This window comes from Chionomys nivalis, chromosome 16 (assembly GCF_950005125.1).
Source record: "Chionomys nivalis chromosome 16, mChiNiv1.1, whole genome shotgun sequence".
Taxonomy (NCBI): domain Eukaryota; kingdom Metazoa; phylum Chordata; class Mammalia; order Rodentia; family Cricetidae; genus Chionomys; species Chionomys nivalis.
Window position 1 is genome coordinate 19,455,584 of NC_080101.1, and position 14,929 is coordinate 19,470,512.

Here is a 14,929-nt window from a genome sequence, read left to right on the forward strand (position 1 = left end):
CCAGAGTAGCTGAGGGTATGGAGACTTTGGGATTTGAGTCACTTGCCTAGGGTTCTGTAGACCTCAAAAAAGAAATGTACTTACCTACATTTCAGATTTTACAAATGCGTTAGATTGATAAGTTTGTTTTGCCCGGTTTATTTTTGCTTTATAATCCTGAACATCTGTCATCATGGGGGTAGGCCATGATAAACACAAAACCATTTTACCTCCTGCCGCTTCTGATTAGGACCTCTCAGTATGTGTCTCCCCGACTGTGGGAAATCACAGGTTCAACTTCCGTTGTGCTGATCTTCAGTTATAAAGTGAATCCACAGAGAGAAAGTGAAACAGCCGCCCACTGCTTCTGTCCCTGAGTCCCTCTCTCTGGAAGGAGCAGCCATTGACGTGATCTGTGAGTTGTATCACGGATGTCCCTGAGTATGGATAGCGTTTACGGGTGATCACCGGTCCCTTGGAGGATCGAGTGCAGGAATTCCAGGACTTGATTCTCCTTCCTAAGCCCTCCCAGTCAAGCCCAGGGGTCCAGTTGTGCCCGTTCTCTCATAGGCAGATTTTCTGAGAAATGGGCTTCCAGGATGGTGCCAGCCACTGAGATTACGATGATCGTCACTCACTATTCTGCATTTGGAATTCACTTCATCAAAAGATACAGGTGGAAGACTGTCTCCACAGCTATTCTACCTCTGGTGCTTTCCATGTAGCTCCAGTGTTAGGATTTTGCAGCAGTCTCTGACATGACATGTGTTGTCAGAACAGTCTAAAATTCTCTAGGTGTTTGTTACAATATTGAATAAAATGAAACAGAATCCATAAAAACACTTAGAAATCCTGCATCCCCCCTACTCCGGAGATTTTTCTTCCTGGTCCTTCCTAGCCATGGAACTGAAGTTGGAATTCCTTCTGCGGCAGTTCTGGTTTCAGAACTTCTGAGGTTTTTTCCTTAGTGTTTCTGCTGTGATTTGTCCTTCCTTTAGGCCCAATTATTTTTCTCATGTTTACTGTGCAGCTAGGCTATGTATCATAACAGCTAAATACTTTAAATAGTAAATGCAAAGTGTTGACTAACTCTTGACATAAAAACAGTGTTCTGTGTTAAGTTTTCGGTGTTCAAAACAGTAAGAATAGTGCTGACTCCACAGAGGAAAAAAAGAATTATTCTCTTTGGTTACTGTTGATTTTATCTTTACTCCCTTTTTTTTTTTTTTTTTTTTTTTGTGAGCCATCACGGACTCTTGCCTCAAGGCCATGTCTATAAACATGTGTCTTGTAGAAGTGTAGATAAAGCTAGGACTTTCTGGTCAGAATTTCATTGAACACACATGCACATGCATGCACAACACACACATGCACACATAGAAGTGTATGCCTGCATGTGAGATATTTCTGCACATTGCCTGTTCAGTAACCTTAAGTTTGTATTTCTGTATTCATCTATCAGAGAGAAATTCTTACCTGAAGGAAACTAAACATGCAGGCACGCGGTTAGAGTAATTGTACAATGTTCTTTATTTTGGTTAGAAGTTGGTTTCTTGTTTTTTTAAATTAGAGATTGGGAATGGTTTTGATTTAGTTGTTTATTTTCTATTTAGAGATTTCAGCCTTGTATTTGAGCTCAGAAACAAAGGATTTTCCCCCCCTCTCTTTCCAGACAAGACTGAACTCTACATCTCTTCTCCCGACCCAGCAGCTGGCGGAAGCCACCAGAACATTGCTGAACAGCTTAGGGGGGCTGGCCCAAGAGGTAAGTTGTGTCTTTTCAGCCATAGTGAGCAGACTGGCTGTTATTGTTTTCTTTAGTTCTGGGTTTGGCTGACATGGTCCTTTTACTTTGAACATCCTATGCTATGTCATTAAATTTTAGAAGCACAAGTAATCTAAAACTTACCAGTTTTGGTCTCCACTGGAGAAGAAACTAAAATGCATTAATGTTGCAGAGATAGTGGTTTAGGGTCTAGTCTACATCTTTCTGTGTGAGCTTCTGCCTGCCCCTAAGTCCTTTCACATTTGTGAAGAGGAAAATTCTCTCATGTTCCACCTCCCCCTGTGCACTGACTTTGCTTGGCAGCAGATTCTGCACAATGTTTTCAGTAAGGTCATCCGGACTGCCATTGTGTCAAAACACACCTTTGCTAGCCAACTGGAATGCTGTGGCTTTCCTGAAACACCTGCTTTCTTTGCCTTGTGAAATCTGGCCTTTGAGGTGCAGCCTTGGGAATATGGTCTCCTAGTGATTGCTGGGCTGATTGGCTGTCTCTTAGAGTCCATTCACTCCTGGTCCTGCACCATCAATGGTGCCCCCTTTTCCTGACAGATCACCTTCATGTCACTTTGGTCACATGTCACACAGTTGCTCTTCCTGAGTAATGCTAAAAAATGTGTTTGCTTGGTCCACGTCTAGAGATAAAGTTAGTTGCTATCTTCAGAGCCCAACTAGTGACAGGAAAAGACAAGGGCACCACAGGTGGATTATGGTATTTTGACTTCTTTTGCCTGTATCATCCACAGGGTACAGTGAGGTGCCTTTTATTGTGCACATTTCACAGATGCCATTGTGGCTGAGGAAGTTAGATACTTTGCCCACAGTCTCCTAGACAATTAATTGGTCTGAATGGAACTTGAACTTGGGACCTAGAAATTCTGAAGTCTGTGTTCTGCTTTGCTCCTCCCAAGAATCCATCACAAACTCATGTGATGACTGCCATGGACCAAAGACCCTAAAAGAACTTCTGCATTAGCCAGCCTGGCAGTGGGGATATGAGATGAGTGAGGGCTGATGTTAACGTCAGAGCTGGGTGAGAGGGGAGGTATACAGGACAAGACTGAGAAACCATGTGGTATCGTAGACACAGTACAGGCTAGGTTCTGACCTTGCTGGTTACTGCAGCTCAGCAGTGATCACAGCAACCTCACTGCCAGAATTTATCTCACATAAAAGTAGACATCAGAAATAAACAGGTCAGCTGATGGGATAGCAGGGATCTGTGCAGTGAAGAAGAAAAAAATCACATAAGGAAGGTAGAAGGAGTAATGAGGTACCAATTGAAGGGAGTGGGGGAAGTCACTCCAAAGACAGTTCTGCTGTATTCCTGGAGAAGTTAGGATGCTCCAGACAGGAAGAAGAGCAGATGGAAAACGTTCATGCCAGGGTATCCTTGGAGACATGCTTAAGATCCATGAAGGAAGACAAAGAACCAGAAGCAGGGGATTAAATGTGGCTTCATATTTGCACAGTGTCTACACACTGGGTGTTGGATTGAGGAAGAGACTGAGTTGAGGGAAAGGGAGGTGAGGACATTGCAACAGATGGAGAATGTAAGGCACTGGTCTGTCCATTTGCTCAGATGATCTCAAGTACAGCCACTCTTCTTGGGCTAGAAAATTAAGTGGTTACCCTCTCCTGTGAGCCAAGGGCACTTTGCAGAGTAAGTGTACAGTGTGAGCCATGGTGGTGGAGAATGAGCAGGGATTCTCTCCTCAGGCAGGTGCTAGAGAGAGCCACCAGTTTGGGATAACCCAGTAATCAGGTGTTGAAGGTCCCATCACCACTGATACAGGAGAGAAGACCAGTTGACCACTGCAGGGAATCATAGTGATTTCAGACACAGTATGTCCTGGAACATAGCTTTTGGGTTAAGAAAATAAAGTGTCTGCTTCTCCTCTCTTGCCCCAACCCTTGCTCTGTCCTTCGCTCTCTTCCCCCCCCCCCCCCCGGTTTTCTCTCTGCACCCTGACACCAGCTGTTCAGCACAAAGAGCTGGAGTGACATGCGGCAGGAGGTGATGTTTCTGACCAACGTGAACGGCTCCAGCTCCTCAACCCAGATCTACCAGGCCGTGTCCCGCATTGTCTGTGGTCACCCCGAGGGTGGGGGGCTGAAGATCAAGTCGCTCAACTGGTACGAGGATAACAACTACAAAGCCCTCTTCGGAGGCAACAGCACTGAGGAAGACATGGACACCTTCTATGACAATTCTACAAGTGAGTGTCTGTGCACACTGGAGCCTTGTCCTCGTCCCTGTCTTAGGTCTAGCCTCCGCCTGCGTCTTTCGCTCCTCACGCTTTCCTTCATTCTGTGTAGTAGCAGGGACACTGTCCTCTCTGCTCTCATGACATTGCTCCTGGAGTGCAGACCTTGATGAGTGAGTCATTCGCCGGTCTTTGAGTGGGAGGCTGGTACATCCCGGGTGTTTAGTAGCATTATCAAAAAGGTGATTGATAGCCAGTCTCCCCAGTTTGCATCATGGGTGAACTCACCCATATGTGGAATCAAAAAGAAAAGAAAATAAAAACATAAAACAGGCTAGAGAGAGAGAGAGATATTGATTGATTGCTGGGACTGAGTGGGTGATAGAGAAATGGGATGTGCTGGTCAGAGTGTTCAAAATTTCACTTATGCAAAGTGAAATAGCATAGTGAGTGAGTGTTTGGTGACACTGTGTTATATGTTTAAACTCTGCTAAGAGAGTTAATCGTAATGTTATTGCACAGACAGACTGGCTGTCTGCATGAAGTGATGGATATATTTGTTGATTGGACTGTGGTAGTCACTTCACAGGGAATATATGTAGCAGTGTTCTGTTGTATATTTCAAATAAATATTATTTATCTTTCAGTTAAATCTCAGTAAAGTCAGAAAAATTTATAAAAAGGAGATTTGGGTTCTTTAAAAAAATTATCATTAGTTTTACTGTGAGATGAGCTTTATAATAAACGCCCGAAAGTGGGTGACAGTATTAATAGTAAGTACAACAACTCCAAGAAAATCTAACATTAAGGCAAAATTTCCTCTTTATAATTTGTCCTATTTAAATTACCTTATCTCATTCTCACAGTAACCCTGCAAGGAAGGTTCTGGAACCTCACATTTCATTGGCTCAGAGGTTTTAGTGTCTTGGTTAAAACTGCATTCCTAGGTAATCCCCAAGCACTGGGCCTCCAGCCCACACACTCCTGGCGCTTTCTGGTGAACTGTCTTGTTAATGGTGGCATGTGTGCACCTTCTCACTCAGACATCCAATCTCATGTTTGTTCTGCATCTGCATTCTTAGCCGCAAGACGGTGTTAGAGAACCCCGTAACTCTATACCCACTTAGCACACTTGGGTGGCTCTGTGTGGGTGTGTGTGTCCTGTGCCTGGTGACAGCCAAGGTTTGGTGTTACAGTTCTGACAATGCCATGTTTTCCTTGAAAATACCACGCGGCTGAGCCATTCTCTATCGCCAACCGCAGGCGTGTCTTTCAGATACAGAGTGGGGCAGCTTCTTGTGTGTGGCTCTAACACAAGAGACTCATGTCCACTGGAGTACCACACTCCAGAACCTTCTAAGTCACCCTATACAAGCCTGAGGAAGATAATGGTGTTGGCAGTTTTATGAAGCCATCTACTCTTCCCCAGCCTTCAGATCCATTTGGGGGCATCTCTCATTTACACACAGATAGACCTGAGGCCAAGTCCTTAAAAACAAAAGTTCTGGCTTTGGGGATATAATACAACCAAGAGTGGTTGCATCCCATGAGTGAAGCCATGGACTGATCCCTAGGATGCCCCCCAATTCTGCTGTCTTTATTATTATTGTTATTATTATTATTGTTATTATTGTATCAACTGTTTATCAAGCAGCTTACAGAAGTTACATGGTATCTAAAGTAAAGCCCACCTGTTCATTTGAACTTTGGATATATCAGTTGAATTTTTATTAATATAAATATACTTGCGATAAGATCTATTAATTATCAAGGAAATTATTGACATTTCCTTGGAACTACAATCTAAACACGGCCTTCTGGCTTTCCTAATAAGCATTCCATTTGTCTTCAGTGTAAGCAGCTGTCGGGGCTGGCATGAGGGTATAGAGCTAGAGTTAGGATGGCGTGTGCATAGCCCAAATGTCCTTCTAGATCAGCTCCGATCTAAGTCTAAGAAAGGGCCTGATTCTTTCACACATTGAACGCTGTAGAGACCTCACAGGAAATACCTCAGCGAGTTCTCTTCACAGCTCTGCCAAGTTGATGCTATGAACTTTGCTTTGTACAGCGGAGCAAAATGAGGGTCAGATAATCAGAGTTATCCACTGTATGAATAGGTAGTGGAACGGGCATTTGTCCCCTGCGCTGACTGGGAGGCTTTAACCTCTAAGGTCCTGTTGGCATCTGGCCGTGTATATAAGCGAATATCTGCCTTATGTCTTCGTAGCTCCTTATTGCAATGATTTGATGAAGAACTTGGAGTCCAGCCCTCTTTCTCGAATTATTTGGAAGGCACTCAAGCCTCTGCTTGTTGGAAAGATTCTGTATACTCCTGACACTCCAGCTACAAGACAGGTCATGGCTGAGGTAAGCTGCTCAGGCTTAGGGCTCTGGCCCCAGAATCCCCCCAAGAATTAGAGACAGGAAGTGAAGGCACCTTCAGATAGAGTGTGCTGAGTATACTCATGGCCTTTATGAAAGTTTTAAATCATTAAAAAAAAATGTAACCTTGGGAGCCAGCTCTCTGTCCCTGAGTGTTTGAATTATAGCTACAGGAGGAATTTCCTAAGGAAGAGAAAGGGCTAGGCAGGGATTTCTGGGATGGGTGATTTTTTTTTCCCTTCGGGGAACCTTGGAATGCTCACTGCCTCTGCCTCTCTTCTATCTGTCCGAATTCTGGTTCCCTACCTGACTCTAGGTGAACAAGACCTTCCAGGAGCTGGCTGTCTTTCATGACCTAGAGGGCATGTGGGAAGAACTCAGCCCCCAAATCTGGACCTTCATGGAGAGCAGCCAAGAAATGGACCTTGTGCGGGTGAGCGTCTTCTACTCACTTTATTTGCTCTGTCTCGAAGAGGTTTCTGGACATCTTCCCAGAAATACCAATTGAGCTGCAGTAAGATTAGCTGCATCCGCAGCGCCCCGCCTCTGTAGAAGAAGCACAGACCAAGGTGCAGTGATAGCCCTGGGTATATCAACATCGGTGCCCCTCATGACTCAATAGCAGTTTCGCACAAAAAACTAAATGAAGAGCAGAAACTGGACGTAGAATTAAATGATTGCAGGACGCTGAGTCTTTTCACTTTGACTGTAATCGTTAAGGTAGGCACAGCATCTTCTGTAGCCTGTCTGTGTCTCGGTAGATCTTAAAAGGAGGTATAGTGATGGAAACGTGATCTGGCATGCAGACAGGTCAGGTTCTGGTTCCCTAGGCACAGTGTGAATGCAGCGTTGCTGCCATGGAGTGGAGGGAATTGCATGTGACATGCCAGGCCACTTGAGAGGGACGAGTGCTCCAGAGATAATCAGGACCTGAAGGAGAGCAGTCTGAGCATGCGATGTCTCCTTTGTGTCAGCACAAGAGTCATTTAATCACATCGTCACTGCCCCAGCCTGAGTTGAGGATCATTAGACAGCTTCCTATTGCCATGGTGAGGGAGGCCACTTCCTTTGATTTCTTCTGCTATCAAGAAGCAAGGGAGATTTTTGCCAGGCTTCTGGCCTTGAACCTTTGTGATCTGAGGAATGCTGGGTTTGAGAGATACCCCCATCTTTTGAGGGAGCTCTTTGGAACTTTAGGTATGCTCTGGGGACAGGTTACTGATCAAGGAGCCGCAGGAGCTAGAGAAGCCAGTGTCTCCTTTGATGCAGGTTGTGTCTCACCTGTGCTGAATTCCTGACTTGGCACTTTGACCCTCAAGGGATGTGGGTGAGAAAATGAAGAGCAACTGTATCTTGCATTTGTGCTGAGTCATAGCACCAGCTCACACTTGGTGCCTGGCTCTCCCTTCAGCCCCGGTTCTTCTCTTCTGCGGGATGTATGTGATCCCACAGCAAACACTGTATGCTGTAGCATGTTCACCTGGCCTTGTTTCCTTGTTCTTTTTCCTTGAGATCCTTACTTGTATCACTTGGGATTGTTCTCTTTCTGAGAGGGAAGGGGCTTAGAGAATTTTAGCTGAATTGGGGCGTACATAGATGTTTCCCTGCTCAAACAAAACCAAACCAAACAAGCACCCCCCCACCCCCCCACCCCCGCCAAAAAAAGCAAGGTCTCATCCATCGTATAGCTCAGACTGGCCTGCAACTCACTGTATAGCCCAGGATGACCTCAAACTCACGGCAATCCTCCTGTTGCAGCTTCCCCCAGTGCTAGAATTACAAGCATGAACCACTGTGCCTGGCCTTCCCGGCTTTTAAACCAAGAGTTTCTTTGGCGACAGCAGCTGGTCATAAACTCTCAATTCTTAAGGGATAGGTCCTTATAAACATGGGGAAGTGTTCCCTAGGGACTTATCTCAGAGAATCCTGGGTGTGGAATAGGAAGTAAAGAAGCAGAGGTGGGAAGGAAAGGTGTAACAGTCTTTGACAGAGGACCCCATGTCAAGCTGAGGATCTTTAACTTCAGAGGAGGGCATCAAATGGCTTTAAGCAAGTGGGGATGTAGATGCATTGCTGTAGGAGACAAAGGGGCGCAAGGCAGAGATTGAGTGAGCAGCAAGGACTGAGTGCAGAGGAGGAGATCTGTAATGGCTTTTTATTGTTGGTGTTCATAACTAGACATGGTCCCTCATCTCCAGGCCCAGCTTTCTCCCATGTAGTACTTTATGTGAAATGTCAGGTCCTCTGTTCCTTTCAGGCTCCGTGGAGATGCCGTAGGGTCAGTGGCCTCACTGGGTCTGGATGTCCTTTTCCCATACTGCTTAGACGCCCCACTGGGCAGGGCTGACCCCAATGCCATCATCCCATCTCTCTGCTCCTATTCGTTCATTCACTTCCAGGTTATCCGAATAAAGTAGTTTTTCAGAACTGATATCCCATGCTTCTGTGGACTTTTGTGAGGGACAATTCTGCATCCGTTATACTGGTACCCCACTGGTGACAGTGTACATTGTTATTCCCTTGGGGAAAGCCATTGGAAGTGGAAGTGTCAGAATCCACAAAGAATGAGTCACGTGCTGTACCTTTGGTCCAACCCCCTTCCCCCAGGGATGTATCCTACAGCAATCATTTTAAAGAAGCCGTCGTGGGAGGGACGATGTTATTACTGTAATTGTTACTGTGGGAAATTGGAGATAGGCTAGATGCTATGCAGTGCAGGGATAGTTAATGAAATTATAGTAGATACATTCTGTAAAATCATTATGTTCCCATTAAAACGGCAAAAGAGAAGCCACTTAGGAGCAGAGCTTACAAGGTTAGTGAAAAGAAGACTCATTAGGGAAGGTGCTCTTCGTCTTCTGGAGACCCAGCCCAGGAGAGCAAGGGCCTCCTGCTTCCCCTGGAAATGGGTAACCGAGCATGGCGCCTGTGTCCATTGTGCCCAGTCAGCAGTTGCCCCATTTCACTGGCAGTGCATCTGTGCAGGCCTCGAGTTGAGGCCCAGAATGGCTTACCTGTGACCTTTCTCACACTGATAGGCGATGGGAAACAGGCCTCCTTTTCATCATGATCCACATATTCTTGGCTGGGGAAAGACCATCTTTTATTTGGATTCCCCAGCAGTAATTCTTCCCTGAGTTAAGCCTTAGATGTGGGCTTATTTGGCATCATTAGACCGTGTCTCAGAAGAGAGGGCAGATACAATGCAGATGCGGGGGTGCCGGAAGCAGTGGGCCTGTGTCTTCCAGCCTGGCTTTCCCACTCATTAGCTGCATTAACATCCCTGAGGTTCTGATCACCTGTGTGTGAAACGGGCAGAGTCAAGGCTTACACCCTCATGGTGCTGTGTGAGTTATGATGCCTATAGATCCCGCAGCATGCTGTTCTCACTGTTGCTAGAGTTAAAACCATTAACCACTGTCTGGTACAGAGGGAAGCCTGTGAGTTCAGAGGTCTGACTTTGTGTCTCAGCTCATCCATTCACCTGGCCAACATCAGTCATGCGATTTCAACTTTAGCCTTCATCTTTGTCCAACAGAAGCCTCGTTCCCGTGTCTTACAAGTGTCTGTGTGGAGATACACAGACGCAGACCGAGGCTGTGAGAAAGGGTGGGGTAATGTGATGTCGCACGCCTTACCATGAACTTGATGTTTTCTGTTCACATGTTCTTCCTGAAATGGCAGACGCTGTTAGATAGCAGAGGCAATGACCAGTTTTGGGAACAGAAGTTGGATGGATTGGATTGGACCGCCCAAGACATCATGGCATTTCTGGCCAAGAACCCAGAGGATGTTCAGTCCCCAAATGGCTCCGCGTATACGTGGAGAGAAGCTTTCAATGAAACCAACCAGGCAATCCAGACGATATCGCGCTTCATGGAGGTGAGGGTCTGCTGTGCACATCCTTTAGCAGGGGCTTTTTCCCTTGAGATGTTACAAATATGTGGTGTCATGCACAGCTTTATCCCGCAGGCCTGGAGGACAAGATAAACACTAGATGAATGGCTTCACGAGTCAATAAACTTACTTCCAGCTTTACTTCAGATAGAGTCCAGTGTTTCTATCCATTATCTTCTAGGTGTTCCCATGTGTTGATAATCTTGATTCAAATGGTAATAAATTGCTCTCTTATAAGAGCCGTATTTATGAAACTTATCTGATCTAATTTGGGACAGATAAAACTTTAAAACTTTAATCCTAACATTGATGGAATGGAAGAAGCTGACCAGAACTTTTTCTTATCTGATTTTGACTGGTTAGTGGCTGTGACTCAGCATTGCTAAGAAAATGGAATAGAATAAAACAGGATCATTTTGCATAGCAAAGAACAATACAAGTAATGTTCAGTATTTCCCATAAACCTCAGTTCTAAGCTTGGTTGAACCAGGAAAGCTACTTTAGAGAGGACTAGGTGGCGATGATTGGGAAATTAGGGCCGCCAGTGCCTACCTCTCCAAGGAGTCTGAGTTCTGGCTACAGTTGTCTTTCTGGCCACCAGTGTTCTGATGAGACTGTCTTGCTCTAATGAGACTGTCTTGCCTTCTGTCAGTGTGTCAACCTGAACAAGCTGGAGCCGGTTCCAACAGAAGTCCGGCTCATCAACAAGTCCATGGAGCTTCTGGATGAGAGGAAGTTCTGGGCTGGGATCGTGTTCACAGGAATCGCTCCTGGCAGTGCTGAGCTGCCCCATCACGTTAAGTACAAGATCAGAATGGACATTGACAATGTCGAGAGGACCAATAAGATCAAGGATGGGTAAGTTGAACTCCATCACACCAACCCAGGCTTGCAAAGGTCAAGAACATAGTTTGGATGACTTTATGACGGGTGGTACTCCGTTAGCAATCTGGAAGGAATTTTAACAACAAAGCAGCAGTAGCAGCATGACTTTGCTAAAATTCCATCATTGCCAGCAACTGTTAATCAAAGGCCATAAAATATTAGTCTTTCTGTTTCAGCATTCCTCTTCAAAAGATTAATCCAAAGGACTTAAAAGTCAGGAGGAAGAAAGGAAAGCCTTTGGGGTCTCCGGGCTAGGCAGACACATTTTTATAAAAAGAGGCAGACAGCCGATGAAAGTGAGCTGGCTGGGGAAATTTTAGTATGCGCATCTGATGCCATGTTAGGTCGCCATTAAAGAGGAAAGAAAAACAGACCCTCAAGGAGTGTGTTCATGGTGTTTATTTTTATTCAGGAATCTATGTACTTGTAACTGAGATAAGAATAGGAGATAAGAAACAGGAAGAGTAGCCAAGGAAGTGTGGGGCACTGTGGGTAATGGATTTTCCAGTGTGTGCCTTGTAGAAATGTTTGATCACCTATCGTTCGGTTCTAGGTACTGGGACCCGGGTCCCCGGGCTGACCCCTTCGAGGATATGCGCTATGTCTGGGGGGGCTTCGCCTACTTGCAGGATGTGGTAGAGCAGGCGATCATCAGAGTGCTGACAGGGACTGAGAAGACAACGGGTGTCTACATGCAGCAGATGCCCTACCCCTGTTACGTTGACGACATGTGAGTGTACCAACAAGCCAGCGTCTTCATTCATGTAGAGTGCATTGTCCATGCGTGTTTCTGCATAGCATGGGAGTAAAAGCAAGTCCATAGGAGGTGGCCTTAGAGACACTGAACCTCAGGGAGAGACCAAGTTGAATTCTACCCCCACCCTTAATGTTTAGTACTTAGTAAAGTTACTTAACTTTATTTTACTATTACCCCTACCATTTTCTGGTTATTAAAGTAACCCCCTAAAGAAATCTTGGATGGCTATACTCTGTCAGCCTGGGTTCTGTCTCATCTCTATCTACTGCTAATGAAGCATTAGGTCATTTGAGAGTCCAGTGGGCCTTCCCTTGGTGACCCAAACATAGTTTTTCCTCCAATGTGCAAGAGCTTAAATCTAAGCCTGGCTTATGTGTGTCTCTTTCATGTTTCCCATGCTCTCTGTCTGTGCCTCCAGTTTCCTGCGGGTGATGAGCCGGTCCATGCCCCTCTTCATGACCCTGGCCTGGATTTACTCTGTGGCTGTCATCATCAAGGGCATCGTGTATGAGAAGGAGGCGCGGTTGAAGGAGACCATGCGGATCATGGGCCTGGACAATGGCATTCTCTGGTTTAGCTGGTTCGTCAGCAGCCTCATCCCTCTGCTTGTGAGTGCTGGCCTGCTGGTAGTCATCTTGAAGGTAAGGTGGCCTCACTCCTTCCAGAAAAGGACAAATTTACCTGTACCACACTGTGTACTTAAGGCTTGACCATTAGGAGTATTGGGCAGGGATTCTTTTCAAGTCTTTGATCAGAAGGTTATTCACTATTACAAGTTTGGATGTCTGGAGGAAGAGGCTGAGGCCAACTTTGATATCTGGGTATTAGGCGGGATCAGTGTCTAGAGGGATGGCGTGCATGCTGGGTCTTGCGGAAAGAGGAACTGAACCATGATTCAGCAGCCCAGTGTGGGTGCTCTAAAGAGTACACAGGAGAATAGAGAGTTCCCACATTGAGCTGTCCACATTCTTATCCCCAAGGCCTGACATCCTCTTTTCCATTTAGTCAGTTATTGGATGGGGTCTCACCAGGGAAAGGGGTATTCCAGGGCCCGGTAGCTCTCCTTGCTAGGACAGCAGAGATGCTAACATCTGGGTGTCTTTTACCTATAGGCAGGTAAGCCCTCCCTTAAAGTGGAATCTGGGCGGTGAAGTTTTTGTCTCATACACAAAGCTTGCCTCAACAGTCATTTCACACAAAGATGCCTCTTGCAAAAGTTAGTGTTTTCTAGGAGAGAGACAGAGCGCAAAGCAAGAGGGTGTAGCATTCATCTTTATACTAGCTACGGTATATTACTCTTGAGCACTCGCTGGTGCCAGCACCAGTGTAGATTACATGCTGTGGGCTGCCTCATTGTACCCTCCTCACAATAGCCCATTGGGTGCTCAGGGCAGGCCAGAGCCTCACTGAAGCACCTGACGGAACCAGGATTGATTTGCTTGCACTTCTGAACCAACCCTTCTTCTCATGCTCTGGTATCTGAGGGCAAGGGCCTAAATCTTGTGATAAGGGTAGAGGGTCCTGTGGCCAGTGTATGAGAGCTGATAAAGGCAGCTGCATGTTGACTGGGCCTGCTTCACTGTCCACGGTCACTACAGATGAGCTCAGGGCTCAGAATATTCACAGCTATTTAGTTGTGTGCATGAATGAAGCCTTTGTAGCTACCAGGGAAAGGTTAAGGTTGCCTGGCCTATTTCTAGTTTTTTGGAGAGAAAGGATGTGTGGGCTGTTGTCTTACATAACATTTCCTTAGAGGCAGTCATTGTCCTTAGACAAGGAGAAGCCAGGTGTCATTATCTCTGTGAGAAATAGAGCAAAATTGTCCACTGTGGTCACGTACAAGGTCATGGACTTTGCACGTACTGTAATTCTGCTGTGATTTTTTTTTCTTCCCATGTGTAGTCTCAAGTAACTTATTTCTCCTGGGTTTGATTTCTACTTCAGAAAATGGAACAGCGTAAAGAATTATGAGTTAAAACCACCATTAAGATCCCATGAGCAAGTGATTGGGCTTGCCAAGGCCACACACTTATCCAGGCTCTTCCTTTCCAGTTAGGAAACCTGCTGCCCTACAGTGACCCCAGCGTGGTGTTCGTCTTCCTGTCTGTGTTTGCCGTGGTGACCATCCTACAGTGTTTCCTCATTAGCACGCTCTTTTCCCGGGCTAACCTGGCAGCAGCCTGTGGGGGCATCATCTACTTCACGCTCTATCTGCCCTACGTCCTGTGTGTAGCCTGGCAGGACTATGTGGGCTTCTCCATCAAGATCTTCGCTGTGAGTAATTTTGGTCTTTCCAGACCCTTGGCCCCTGGGGGTTTACATTCACTCTGTTCTCCTCTTGAACTAAGTTGGTTCTCCTTTGCCCTTATAGTGAACACTGGTTGGATTTGATTTTTTCCCCCAGAAATCAGATTGTAACTGGTTGGATGTGAATAACATTGGGAAATGGATCTAGTAGAGACAGTAGATATCATGACTACCCCTTAGCTTCTAGCTCTTTGGTCATAATGAGCTCACAGCAAAATCATGACCATGGCTAGCTTGAGGCCCCAAGTGGTTCATTAATGACCCGCGTCTTTCTTTTATCCATTCTGGTATTTGACTTGGGTAATATTTTCTGAGCTGAACAAGACTCAACATGACTTCCCCTGTACAGATCCCTGATCAGGACACCCCCCCCCCCTTTTTTTTACAGTTTAGGTGTGGTCTTTGAGCATGTGAGAACCCCAGTAAGAGCCACTCACTAACTGCCCCGTGGGTCACTGCTACGATATTAGTAGGCTCTCAGCATGGGGCCAGTACCTCAGGCTGAGTCCCATGAATGTCAAGCCTTAAAGTGGCTCCTCTGATCCTGAATATTCAATTACTGATCAGGGGGAAAGTCTTTGATGAACGTCAGTATGCAGCTGAATGTAGGAATGACTCATCAGGGGAAAAGTCTTTGATGAACGTCAGTATGAGGCTGAATGTAGGACATGATTTTTGTGCCTTGGAATATCTTGGGAAGCATACAGTTCTGAAAGTCTCCCCTCCTCTCAC

General features: G+C 45.8%; 1 protein-coding gene across 2 annotated transcripts in view; it reads left to right on the top strand.

Annotated features, from left to right (window-relative positions):
* The window catches only part of Abca1 (ATP binding cassette subfamily A member 1), a 116,596-nt gene that overhangs the window by 60,275 nt on the left and 41,392 nt on the right, over positions 1 to 14,929 (top strand). For both annotated transcript variants that reach the window (XM_057790238.1, XM_057790237.1), the window contains exons 8-16: positions 1,652 to 1,744; positions 3,741 to 3,981; positions 6,197 to 6,336; positions 6,668 to 6,784; positions 10,036 to 10,233; positions 10,901 to 11,106; positions 11,687 to 11,863; positions 12,309 to 12,531; positions 13,943 to 14,164. In XM_057790238.1, coding sequence (XP_057646221.1) covers positions 1,652 to 1,744; positions 3,741 to 3,981; positions 6,197 to 6,336; positions 6,668 to 6,784; positions 10,036 to 10,233; positions 10,901 to 11,106; positions 11,687 to 11,863; positions 12,309 to 12,531; positions 13,943 to 14,164 — 1,617 coding nt within the window. The remainder of the gene's footprint in view (positions 1 to 1,651; positions 1,745 to 3,740; positions 3,982 to 6,196; positions 6,337 to 6,667; positions 6,785 to 10,035; positions 10,234 to 10,900; positions 11,107 to 11,686; positions 11,864 to 12,308; positions 12,532 to 13,942; positions 14,165 to 14,929) is intronic.